General features: G+C 31.8%; 1 protein-coding gene across 3 annotated transcripts in view; it reads left to right on the top strand.

Annotated features, from left to right (window-relative positions):
• Positions 1-14,184, top strand: part of NECTIN3 (nectin cell adhesion molecule 3) — a 131,405-nt gene that overhangs the window by 58,274 nt on the left and 58,947 nt on the right. For 2 of the 3 annotated variants that reach the window (XM_059392007.1, XM_059392008.1), the window contains exon 5: positions 3,450-3,601. In XM_059392007.1, coding sequence (XP_059247990.1) covers positions 3,450-3,601 — 152 coding nt within the window. Of the gene's footprint in view, positions 1-3,449; positions 3,602-9,886; positions 13,822-14,184 lie in introns of those variants that run through there. The other variant, XM_059392006.1, reaches the window with a different exon arrangement.

Genomic DNA, 14,184 nt, shown 5'->3' with positions numbered 1-14,184 from the left:
AGAGTGGAAATCTTTTTTGGTGGTCATTCAGTTTATTTATTGGATTAACCTTCATCTTCTTTTTAAAACACAAATGCCTAGTGTCTGTACAGAGTTGAGAGGAGTCTGTTTTTTCAACTTTCAACTAATGTCCATAATTCTAGCCCTCTGCTTCACTCTGGCTTTCTGTATTAGTACAGTGAGTCAAATTCCAAATCTTGGATTCCTTGGACTAAATTGGCTCCATCCCCATTCATATGCCTTTTAGAAGCACTTCTTCAGCCCAAAGTGGAGCTTTTCATCCTTGGCAGTGTTGACAAGTTGAGCTGGATAAATCATTGTTGTGGGAGGTAATCCTCTGCATTGCAGGATGTTTAGTAGCATCCCTGGCCTTATACCCCTTTGTAGAAACCAAAAATGTCTCCAGACTTGCCAGTTGTCTCCTGGAGACAAAATCACTCTTGATTGAGAAACAGTGGCTCACAGCATATATTGTTTCCTCCATCTGTTTTCTTTCTTCTAGAAGTTTGTTGAAACATCTTGTCTAATGAATTCTGCCTCCTTTTCTCTTTCTTCCATGTGGGTTTTTAATACCTTTCATTTCCTTTACTTTTGTTTTAGGTGGGATTTTGTGGGAGCGAGGAAACTGTATTTGATCAATCTGTTGTCTTTAAACAAAAATACAGATTTTGTTTTGTTTTAATTTACATTTTCTTAAAAGTGGGAAGCAGTCATTGGTTAAGATGTGGGATAGGTTATGTATAAAAGTCGTACAATTCCAAGTTCCCTTCCTAGTACCTGTACTTGGAGGTGTCTTTTTGAGTAAGACCTTTGTTTCTTAATAGTACATCATAGAGATGTAAGGATAGAGACAATTAACATAAACCAGGTAACATAGGTAAAGAGTATAGAATGTGCTTAACATGTCATTTGGTGTGAGTTTAATGTGATATTTAGAATTTTTTGACTGTGGCTTATTTGAACAAGCAATTTTAATTTTATAAGCCATTTTTGTGTTTCTCAGAATTAAAGGGATTAGAATTTGGGCCTCAAAGTGAAGAGAGATAATTGGTATTTATATACTTCATATTCATTCTCATCTTCCTAGAAGAAGTTCACCTTTTGAAAGTCAGTGCTTACACAAATGTTCTTTTCAATGTTTTTGTAGAAGGAGTTTGGGTGTTTTTGTTTTTTAAAACCATGTGAGAATATTACCTTTATTCTTCAATGCTAAATTGAAGTTCCTGCACTGTAAAAGATTTTATTGACTGTTTTTCCACTTACTACTGTTGGATTTGCAGAACAAAATGATTCCTCCTATTGTCCAGTGTTTTGTTTCTTTCTACTTGTTTATTAGTTTTTGTTCTTATTCTCTTCATAATTAGTGGTCAGTTTTCTGTGTACTTAGATCATTGAAAGCAAAGACAATATCTTATTTACTTCTGTAGCTCACAACACCAGCAGAGTGGAGTATGGTTAATATTAAGCTCCTGGCAATTAAGTAATGGATGGTTGAGTGAATGAGTAAGTGAACCTTTTGAAAATCTGCTTAGATCAAACTATAATAGTTGAGTGCTTAGTTTATTTGACTTCTTGTTCTCTTAAAAAATAACTCATGGTCTTTAAAAATAACCTCAAAATAAATATATCTTTATGTGTTTTTTGGTACCCTAAGGTTGGCAGTATGATGTCTAACAGTGTACTTAGTTCCTTTGCAATAAATAGCTTTAGAATTGTCATAGTGAGATTTTATTCCTATTGTGGTATATAGTAATGCATTCACTAGATCTCTTAGCCAAATTAGTATAGACACCATTTTTAAAAAGTTTTTATTGATGCCAGATTGTACCTTGGTTTTTACTGTCACAGATGCCCACTTTACAAATGAGATTGTTTTATAAGCAGACCCTTTATTTTTCTAGTAACCTCCACTTTTTTTTTTTAATTAATATATAATATATTATTTGCCCCAGTGGTACAGGTCTGTGAATCATCAGGCTTACATATTTCACAGCACTCACCATAGCACATACCCTCCCCAGTGTCCATAATCCAGCCACCGTATCCCTGCCCCTTCAGCCTCCAGGAACCCTCAAGTTTGTTTCGTGAGATTGGGTTTGTCTCTTATGGTTTATCTCCATCCCGCTCCCAATCTTATTTCATTTTTTCCTTCCCTATTCCGCACAACCCCCACCCTTCCTCTCAAAGTCCTCAGATCAGAGAGACCATATGAAAATTGTCTGATTGACTTATTTTGCTCAGCATAATACCCTGTAGTTCCATCCAAATCATTAAAAATGGGAAGATTTCATTTCTTGATGACTGTATATAGTATTCCATTGTGACTGTGTGTGTGTACACACACACACACACACACACAAAAACCACCTCTTCTTTATCCATTCATCTGTTGATGATCTACATTGCTGCTCTAAACATTGGGATTCATGTGGCCCTTTGGATCACTACATTTGTATCTTTAGGGTAAATACCCAGTAGTGCAATTGCTGGGTCATAGGATGGCTCTATTTTCAACTTTCTGAGGAGCCTCCATACTGTTCCAGAGTGACTTTACCCGCTTGCATTCCCACCAGCAGTGTAGGAGGCTTCCCCTTTCTCTGCATCCTCGCCAACATCTGTCGTTTTCTGATATGTTAATTTTAGCCATTTCTGACTGGTGTGAGGTGGTATCTCATTTTGGTTTTGATTTGAATTTCCCTGGTGCCAAGTGATGTGGAGCACTTTTTCATGTCTGTTGGCCATTTGGATGTCTTTGCAGAAATGTCTGTTCATGTCTTCTGCCCATTTCTTGATTGGATTATTTATTCTTTGGGTGTTGAATTTGATAAGTTCTTTATAGATTTTGGATGCTATAGTCCCTTATCTAATACATCATTAAGCAGACCCTTTCTGATGCTTTAGAAACTTGACCATCTTTGAATGAGGTTCGGTATAGATTTGCTCAGTATGAAGTGATGTTCTTTGAATTTGTAACAGAAGGTGCTTAAACATTATCATGTACTTAAATGGATTTTATCTTAAATTTCTTAAGAAATTTATAGATAGATCATGAATAGATCTATTCACTGAGAATTATTTTTAATTCTTTTGATACTGTAGGTCTTCAAATAATAAATTTTTTCTAATTTTCCAGCTTTCCTTTCCAGTTTTCTGAATATAATTCTTTAAAATCATCTAATTTTTTTTTCTTTCCTTCCCTCTCATTCTAATATGTTGACCTGCTTGCACTTAGGTCAGTTGCTATTTTGAAAGAGTGGGTATTAATGGATTTTAACAGTAACTTTATTTTTATTGAAATAAAAATTTGTATCTTTATCCATTTCATAGTGAATTTTATCTAAAGAATGCCAGTTCTTTCACTAACATCTCAACAGTATAATATCTTATTTAAATAGCTGTGAATAAAGTTTGAAGATATTTAAAATAATTTCATGCTTTTTAAAATCTAGGTTGGATGGACAATGGCCTGACGGTTTATTGGCTTCAGACAATACTCTTCATTTTGTCCATCCGTTGACTTTCAATTATTCTGGTGTTTATGTCTGTAAAGTGACCAATTCCCTTGGTCAAAGAAGTGATCAAAAGGTCATCTACATTTCAGGTAAGTTACTATCTACTTGCAAAATGAATTACTTAAGTTCTTCCTGTAACAATAGTCATAATATTATGTTCTAGTTGGTAATTTGTATTTGCTAATATACAGATTCCTCACTTTGAGTTTTCCAAATAATCAAAAAAACATATATATAATAAAGTAACCCTACCTAAACTACATATGTTAGGGGATGTTACTTTAAGGAAATGTCAAAATATCTATGCAGCAAGTTTATATACATTTTAAGATCTTTGTTTATTTATAGTTAATTTTTCAGTTATATAGTATCAAGTATTCCTTTTATAGGTAGTGGTGTGTACTATTCTAGGTTCTGTCATTTTTACACCCAAGAACAAATACTGGCTTTGTTTGTGTGTGTATTTTTTGTTTGTTTGTTTGGTTGGGGTTTTTTTGGTTTTGGTTTTGGTTTTGGTGTTTTTTTTGGTGGCTACTTGGACACAGGTGTTTCACAAATAAAATGGGTTATTGACTTTGATGATCTGGCCTATTAAATAACAGTTTGTCACTCAATATGGAACTATATCATACTGAGTTACTGAGAGTGAAGTAGGAATGCTACTGAAAACGTACTATTGAAATAAAATTTAAGATGTTTGTTATTGTCAGTCCTTAAGCTACTAAGAACTTAGATTTTTCACATTCCATTTGTTTTTCTATGGATATTTTTGTTAGAGTATATAAATTCAGGTACAAAATACATTTAGAGCTTAAAGTATATTTTTTCATGGGTGTGGCTATAAATATTATCAAAGATTATCAATGTAATGCTCATTTATAAAAATTGTATAAAATATTTTGAGCATCTACTTACTACAAGAATTTAGCAATCTTTCATGTCTAAACAATGGCAAATTAAAGAAAAAGGAAGAGAACCCTAAGAAAAGCAGGTTTGTATGGCAATTATGTAATTACCTAAAACTGAGTAGTTAGATTTTTAGAGAAATTTTAAGCTTATTTTGATGTTGTATTATTTGTCTTTGTATGATCACTGAATCTAAGAACAGTCCCCCATATTATTTTCTCATGGCATTTCTCACAGTTTGTAGTTGCATGCTTACTTGTGTACTTATTATCTATCCATCTTCATAGTTAAGCACTTTGTGTTTGCTTCATTTATCATTGAATACTCAGCATTTACTTAGTGCCTGGCATATGATGGGGATGATGCAAATATATTTTTTCATGACTCTCACAAGAAGCTTAGACCTGTGTACATCCCTAGCTAGCCCTTTCTGCCAGTATCAGTGCTTTGGTGGAAATCAGAATGAAATTAAATATTAGTTTATTAGTCTCCCTTTCTTCCATTAAGGATATCTCCCTTTCCTTTTCCTTTCCTTCTTGGATCTTAAAGCCAGAGGGAATGCATATTTAGAATGTAGTTACCTAAGGACTGCTTCCTTTTTGTTTCCGTTGTACAAAATTTGATATGGTATATTACGTATAAATCTCAGGCTCAATGTATTATTATGTAATCATTTAAATACCAAAACTCAGTTTGGGCATTCTTATATATACTGATTCTGTTGATGATATCCTGATTTATTACATCTTTTGGCATTCTGGATCCATTTCCCAGTACTTTCGACTTCTGTGTCCGGCTGCCTATTAAAATCACTAATTCTGTGTAGAGGTATAATAAGCATTTATGGCTTAACATTCAAAACTGAGGTTCTGATTTTTCTTCTGCCCCTTGCACCACACCTCTTCCTCCAACAGTTTCCCTCCTTTCTATCACTGGTAAATCCATCCTTATATTCGCTCAGGGTTTAATCCTTGATGCTTATTCTTGATTTCAGTTGTTCTCTCATACCCCACTCATCCCATCAACAAATCCATGGTAGCTCTTCCATTACATTATATGTAGAACCTTACTATTTTTCCACTTCTCTTGTGAGTATTCTGACACAGGCCATCAGCAGCCCTTATAAAAGAGCCGTTTAATCTTCCTACTTTTAATTTATCCTCAAAGAGCAGCCAGAATGATCCTTACAAAGGGCATGTCAGATCATGTCACTTCTTTCCTGCAAACCTTTCGTGAACTTCTCATTTGACTCATAATGAAAACCAGTTTTTGCAATGACTTTTAAGGGTCTATATATGCTCTGGTCCTAGATGATCTCATCTCTTACTATATTTTTTGCTCGCATGGCCTTGTTGCTGGCTTCCTTACTGTTCTTTGAACATAACAAGAACATTGCTACCTCAGAGTCCTTGACTTGCTGTTTCTCCATCTGGAAAGCTCGTCAGGTATCCTTATAGCTCTTTCCCTCACTTCCTTTAGGTCTTTGCTGAAGTTTCACCTTCATGACCATAATTAAAATTGAAAATTGAAAGTACTTTTCTCAACCTTTTACTCCTTTCTGTCTCCTCTGCCTTATTTTTCTCTACAGCATATATTGCCAAATAACGTCTACACATTTTATTTATATTTTTTTCTGTTTTTACTTCTACTGGAACCCAAGACCTTTCATCTGCTTTAATCCCTACTGTATTTCTACCATCTGCAGTAATGTTTGGCATTTGATAGGTGTTCAGTAAACTCTTCTTGCATGAGTGAAAAAGTTGAGAAGAAAACAATCAGGAAAGAATTAAAAATCCAGAATGTGCTTTATATAGCTTTATTTTCTTTGACAAGGGAAGTAACGTAACACTGATGGTAAACTTCACACATTTTTTGATCAACCTCAATTAAGTCCTAAAAGAGATAAAATTTCCAGTAACTTTTATTTACTGATGAAATTTAATTTATTGATAACTGATGAAAAATCAATTGATTACTGATAAGTACTTCAGAAATATAGCATTCTATGAGATGATTTTCTTTAAGTAATCATTAGAATTAGACTTTATGTTTCTATCCAGCATCTTTAATATTTAATACAGTACACTATGTTGAGTTTAGTTATCGCCCCTGAGAGCTTTCAGGAGGACATTAAATATCCTAGATATAATACTGCCTTTCCAAAATGTCTAGTAAATCCTAGTAGGCTTTTATCAGAATGAAAGGCCATAATTCACCCAGAGTAAACAATCAAGCTGTTGCTCTTTTTTATTGTAAATTATTTGTACCTTATTTTCTCTAGAGAAAATTTTTTACCTCAGTATTAAAATTGATATATAAAAATTTAGAAAATGATTTTTTAAAATATTTCTAAAGTGAATGCATCTTATGATGGGAAACTAAAAGATCTACTCAGAACAGAGTAGAATTAGCAGCTCTCTTTGAGGGAAATTGTAATTTTATTCTACATTTTTTCCACATTGGTAAGTGTAAGATTTTGGACAAAAGGTGATTGATCCAAGACTGTAATATTCAACTTCAGTTACTACTCAAGGAGGTACAGTGAATCTTTGTCCAATACTAAATGACTGTTGCAAATTGTGTTTTTCTAATTGTTTTTGGCATGTTTTACTCTGATATTTTGTACTTTTCTTTGAGAGTAGAGGAACAAATTTTTATATATCATATAAATTCTCCCATGCCTGAAACTCAAGTATATTCCTATGCAAATCTTGAATTTTGAAACCTATTGATTTAGGAATTAGGTATAATATCTGGTATAAGAATCCACACATAATTAGCAATCTTTAAACTTTAAAATTCATAGATTTTGATTGTGTAAACAATTCTTATATACCCTAAAAGAAAAAGAAATTAAATTCATGTAATTTTTTAAATATATTGGGCTAAAATACACCTTATAGCTAACGAAGCCTTACTTTTCCTTTTTGGCAGAACTCATGAATTTGGAGGGGGGGAAATTATCTTCATTTGGTTGTAGAGAACTCAAAGTCTCTACTAGTTCATCACATTCATTATATACTCATTTATCACACATTCTGCAAATAATATCAAAACACAATGAAAAAATAAGGAGTGCTGTGGGAAGGATTTTAAATTATGATAAATAAGTAGCTATTAGTGATTACAAAATAGTCCATTTGATTCCTTATGCAAATTCTAACTCTCAGTGTAATTATTTTGGAGCAGGGCAAGAATTCAAAAGCATGAATAAATGTCTCGTGTGCATTGTTTTATATATGTCCATTGCTTAAAATACAGGATAATTATTAACAATGGTCCCTCTTTCATGGAATCATGTTAATAATGAGGCTGTGCTATCTTTATTTGGTTGAGGAGAGGATGGCAGGTTAAAAAATTTCTGGAACCACTGACAAATAAGTTTTTAAAATAGGGTTTTTTTGGTTGGTTGGTTGGTTGGTTGGTTGGTTGGTTGGGTTTTTTTGGTTACTCTCTTTTTTTTAGTTAGATTTTCTGAAAGCTGTATTTTGTTAAATCTGATATAATTAGAGGCCATCCATCTGTGTTTACATAAAGAACATTGCAAGTAGAACTAAAAAATACCAGTGTTTGTTTTTGTTTTTGTTTTTATTTTAAGGGATACTTGGTTATATATCTTATACTTGGTGAGAGTTCAGATGCATACATTGGTCTGAGAAAAATAGCATTTCATTAAGAGCTATCAAAAAGTCTTAAAATCTTACATGCACAAAAATGTGTGAATTACATATAGTTAGTAGATGATTTGTACTTAAATTTAAACATGCTAATGCCAGTTTATTGTAATATTTTTTTCTTTGGAAATCATTACAAAGATGACATTTGGCTTTTAAAACTTTCCCACTAGTCCCACCACCTCAGAAAATACACGAGTTATCTGACAGATGATTACTTTTTAATTTATTTAATGTCCTGGTTATCTGAAGTTGCCCTATGTGATAAGCTTTACTACTTTATACTAGAAATCATCCTACAATTTCACAATTTTTTTTAAATTAAATTTTTCAGCTAGTTAATAATATATTCTTACAAATTAAAACTCTTCCTTGAGTCACTTACATATAATATGATAACTAATACTTGAAAGTACTTGGCAGAATGCCTTTTATATTGGTTTAAATTCATAGGAAATTAGTTATACTGTACTTGTTAAATTTTATATTGTACTTGCTAAATTTTTACCACATTCTGTACATATGGCATTCCGTGATGAAACCTGTTTCAGTAAGTATTTTTCTTTAGCTTGTAATTTTAGAATAACTTACCCCATGTAGCTTTAGTATTTTTCTAACCATCATTTTTTAAAAGCTCTATCAGTACCACTCATTTAAAAATTAATTTTAGGAGATTACCATTCGGGTCATTTATTTTTATCAAAGAAGAAATTCAAGATTTTTTAACTCATCCTATCTTCAAACTCTAGCATTTTGTGTAACATGACCTACAAATACCACTTAATTGATTATTAACCAATCTTTAATTTTTACTATTTATGTTTAGTTGCTTTTTAATATTAATAGCTATTTACTCTGTAATCTAATGGCAATACACAGGATCATTTGCATCTAATATAAGTATTATTAGAATGTTCTCTCTAAAATATTAGCTATTCTTTGAGACTCCATACTAAAGCAATGTGACACTAAATTTTGCAGATATGGTTGAAATTCTTCCAGTTTCCTAAGTGTTCAGAAATCTTACCCATGGGATATAGACATGGTGATGACATTTTTATAACACTTGGTAACATGTTTTTACTGTCTTTGTCTGTTAGTCTCATTTGATAATATAGCCCATTTGGCTAACACAACTTAAACATATGCTTTTTATTTTCAAATTACCTAATAATGGTGTCCTTTCTAAAAATTGAAGAGTTCTCTTTACTTAAGGAAAATATTTTTGAGAGAATTATTAAACCAACAGCTTATACTATGGCCACTTAACAAGAATCTATAGTTTTTCATTCTTTTCTTAAAAAAGTAAATGAAATTAGGTAAAGATTGATCTTAAGAAATCATACCTTAATTTTTTTTTTATTCTTTCATTTTATTTCTTCGTTCTTCTGGCTAAGAAAATGTTTGGATTATTTAATCTTTTTATGTGATAATTCTTAAGCCAGCTGTATATAGGACACTTAAGTATGCTTTTCATTAAAAAAAAAGAAGAAGAAGAAAAAAGTATTCCTTGACATTTAATACCATGATTAAACTTGGAATAGAATAATTTAGGATTTACACCATAGGTAATTTTTCATTCCTTTTACTTCTTTGTCAACTGGCTAAATGTCAGTTTTATTATTTTTTAAAAGTACATAAGTACCACTACATTCTGATCTTAAGAATGAAAAACTATTATTACTATGAATATATATTCATTAACTGTGCTGTCTTTTCAACTTGCTGCCGAATCAGCCTGCATTGACATTCTTTGCCTTTCTGTGTCTTGTCTATCTTTACTGTTTCCATTAGATCCTCCTACTACTACCACCCTTCAGCCTACAATTCAGTGGCATCCCTCAACAGCTGACATCGAGGATCTAGCAACAGAACCAAAAAAATTGCCCTTCCCATTGTCAACTTTGGCAACAATTAAGGATGACACAATTGGCACAATCATTGCTAGTGTAGTGGGTGGGGCTCTCTTCATAGTGCTTGTAAGTGTTTTGGCTGGAATATTCTGCTATAGGAGAAGACGGACGTTTCGTGGAGACTATTTTGCCAAGAACTACATTCCACCATCAGATATGCAAAAAGAATCACAAATAGATGTTCTTCAACAAGATGAGCTTGATTCTTACCCAGACAGTGTGAAAAAAGAAAACAAAAATCCAGTGAACAATCTAATACGGAAAGACTATTTAGAAGAGCCTGAAAAAACGCAGTGGAACAATGTAGAAAATCTCAGTAGGTTTGAAAGACCAATGGATTATTATGAAGATCTAAAAATGGGAATGAAGTTCGTCAGCGATGAACATTATGACGACAATGAAGATGACTTAGTTTCACACGTAGATGGTTCGGTAATTTCCAGGAGGGAGTGGTATGTTTAGCAACCACTATATGTGACTTACCTATGTACAATGTTTCATTCATACTAGTTGATCATTTTCAAATTGTTCATACTTTTTCTTGAGGAAGAATAAGCTTTTTCAACTTGATTTTCAAGCTTTTTATATTCTAATTTGACAAATGAAAATGTAAAATCTGGGTTCAATGTATCTGAGCTGCTTTACAATTTTTTTTTTCAATGCTGTACTACTGTCAAGATTTAAATTTTAATGCAGAGTACTTTATTGGTCTGAGGCACACAGGTAAGAAGAAATGTCAACATTAAATGTATGACTTTTTTGGTACAAAAATTAAAAAACAAAAAAAAGGAAACTACCTTGGCATTGTGTATTAAATGTTTACCTAAGACTATAATCTCAAGTATAATGTTTGTTAAACATATACCTCTCAAAATTTATCACCACTAAATGATACTACATCAAAATTGACTATAAAACTAATTCAAGAAATGTTTATATATATTTTTAGTATACCAAAAAATATTCAGCCTGATGAAACACCTTTGCTTTTCAAACATTATTTTCTAAGTTTCTACACAAATGGAATCTTTACCTCTGCATTTTAATGAGCCTTGCCATAATTACTGTAGAGTGGCTTTTCAAAGATATTTTGTTGCACTAAAACTGTGGTAGTAAACTCAGTGAACATGATGTGTGGAAGAGCATAATTAGCTGGTCAGTATTTTTGTCCAAAATACAAGAGTTATAATAAAAACATGCCTTTTAAACATAATTATTACAATTTTTCTCATCTCTGGAGGACAATTCTTAAATGTTGTATGAACATGGATTTTCGTATGTTAAGTGGCATAGTTTTGTTTGAATGCTTTATGTCCTAAATATAAGAATAATAACGAAAAGATGGTACGCAGTTAAATATAGTTCAGAGAGGGCATTTCAGTATATGGAACAACGTGGATAAGCTAGTATTGGAGTACTGGTTTTCAGAAATGAGACATGTCAGCCAAGAATCTATACAAAGAATTTTTTAGCCCATCTTATTTTAGTCATCTAATATTGATGTTGTTCAAACAGGTAAATATATAGAAAAATTAGAATAAACTTGTAAATTTGAGGTTTAATGAGAAAAATCTGATTATAGAACCAGTCACTAACGCTTGCTGATGGATATTGGCAAACCATCCCCCTTTTCCTCCTAAATGTATGTATTTGTTTCAAGGTTTTTGTTTTTCCAATTAAAACTGGAAACATCATAAGGTTTTTTGTTTTGTTTTTGTTTTTTGCATAATTCATTAAGTATATTCTTCCCAGAAATCATGTATCTTTTGAAAAAGAAATGTTATCTAAATCTTCAAATGTGGATCTTCTTCTTTGTGAGGTAATTATAAATTGCTTCTACAATGGAGTCCTATAAAATTGTAATAATGACAACTATTTTGAAGCCCAAAGAATGTTTTTTCTGTTGATGATTCATTTGAAAAAGGACTGTGTAGAATTGCCTTAGGTATTTTGCCAGGGAACTGAAGTGGAAGTTAGTAGGAAAATCATAAATAAATTATTTTGTTAATAAAAAGGCAAAGTAGGTACTTTTTTTTAACCCCCCAACCATCCAAATCCTGGTGATTCTCATCAAATCTGAAGGAATGTTTTATAAGGCAGAGTTCTAACATGTTCATAGAATTTTGCAAGTAGTCAAGGCCTTATTCTAAACTATTATAGCGTAATTTCCTTTCTTTGAACTAGCAATATTTTGTGGGAATTAGGAACTTATTTTCTCTTCCTAAACATTCACACACTTAGTCTAAAACTATAATATCAGCTAAGGATACAGGTAAGCTCACTGATACATTGTTAAGAATATCTGACTTTAATATCCTTAACCACTGATACACAAATATTAACTCTTTGGTCCAAGTCATTGGAAGGAAATTTTATTGGTAATACTCTGTGATTGAAATAGACTTTATTTTTTAATTTAAATATAGCACTGATATGGCCACAAGAAAGATGGATCTAAAATTCTCACTATGGAAGATGTGAATATGTGGCTTTTTGTTCACAATTTCATCTTTAGAACAATGGTTTGAAATGCTATATGAATCTGAGCAGGATAATCACTGTCTAAATCTCAACTTGAATATTATGTGAAGGAAATCAGCAATATATTTTAAGAACTGCATTTCAAAAATATAAATACTTAGTGATTAAGACCCTCCTTTATATTGTGGCCATTATGTGTTCAGGGTGGGCCTTTTTTGGTCTGTTTGTTTTGTTTTGTTTTTTGATGGGAGAGGGCATCATGCAAAACTACAAGTGTGTGTTTGATACATCCTGTATCCCTAAACTAAATCATTTGGCAAGCTAAAAGATTTCAAAATCTTAAGAATCTGATACTACTTAAGACTTTTTGAAACATTGCACTGCTGATTATTAGAGGTTTGTTTACTGTACCTAGAGACTTATTTGTGAACATGAATAGTCATTAAACTTTTTTTGTTAATTTTTTAATATCCATGATATACACAGCTAATTGATAGATACATATGAAAAACCTTTTCTTTTTCTGGAAAAGATGGAAGAATGTTTTATTTTGACCATGTTTATTTTTGTTTCTTTTTTCTTTGAACTGGCTTCTTGTTTTTGTATTCACTTTAGGGTTTTCTTTCACACTGGTTAAAATATTTCAGTGATGCAGGGATGATGAATGCAACTTTTATTTTTTCCTGCCATTTTGATTAAAATACATTAAAACTTTAATAGGCTAGGGGTTAACTTTAAAAGTGACATTTGAGGAATACATTATAGTTGAAATATTTAGTATTTTACCATGTGCCTAAAAGGTTTCTATTTGATAAGTCTAACATTTAAAGAAACCATTAAGGTTTTTCAGTAGAAAGTATTGCTTCTGATAGCCATATATAGGAACGTTTTCTAAAGATAACCCTAGCTAAATGTGTAGCAGAAGGGCTTGTAGGAATTACAATGTATGAGTGCAAAAATTGAGATAAATATAACAATTTTATATGTGGAAAACATCCGATTTGAGTTTGATTTTTGTTTTTGATTAATAGTAAAGGTATATGAACAAGAAGTTATGAATGTGTGGAAGTAATCAGTGTAAAATATAAGAGAGGAAGAAACGGTATCGTATTGACTTTAATTCTAATAGAGGAATGATAAATTTAATTGTTCTTTCTGTTTACTTGTTAATTGGAAATGTATTATCCATAAGAAGATCCTTTTTCAATTTTTTGGTGTATTGGGTTTGGATTTAACTTTAATTTGTACCAGTGGTATTTTTTACCAAGTTATTTATCAGGTGGTAGCCCTAATAGCCATGCAACAAATCTTTAAATAAAAGCTTTTTAAAAATTCTTTAGAGGCATATTTCTATAACAAGCCTATGTCTCTGTATTACCTTCTTTGTACTCGTTATGTCATTTGATGGAGAGAGAGAGAGAGAGAGAGAGAGTGTGTGTGTGTGTGTGTTATATATAACCTAGTTGTTATATTTTAATTAAGTTTTTTGGGAATTTGAAACTATTTTATTTCTCTTCCCAAGTAAGACAGTATCAGGTTAAGGATACAGTTAAATAAAGTTTGAGAGAGCACTTAAGTTTGTAGCTGAGCTATTACAGAATTTAGTGTTAATTGACCATTTAATTCCTTTTTCCTGTCTACACATTATGAATAACATTCTCCACAATCATTAATTACCTGTTTCTTTAGTCTTAGCAG

Source organism: Mustela nigripes, chromosome 2, assembly GCF_022355385.1.
Source record: "Mustela nigripes isolate SB6536 chromosome 2, MUSNIG.SB6536, whole genome shotgun sequence".
NCBI lineage: Eukaryota > Metazoa > Chordata > Mammalia > Carnivora > Mustelidae > Mustela > Mustela nigripes.
This window is presented reverse-complemented; position numbering and strand designations above follow the sequence as displayed.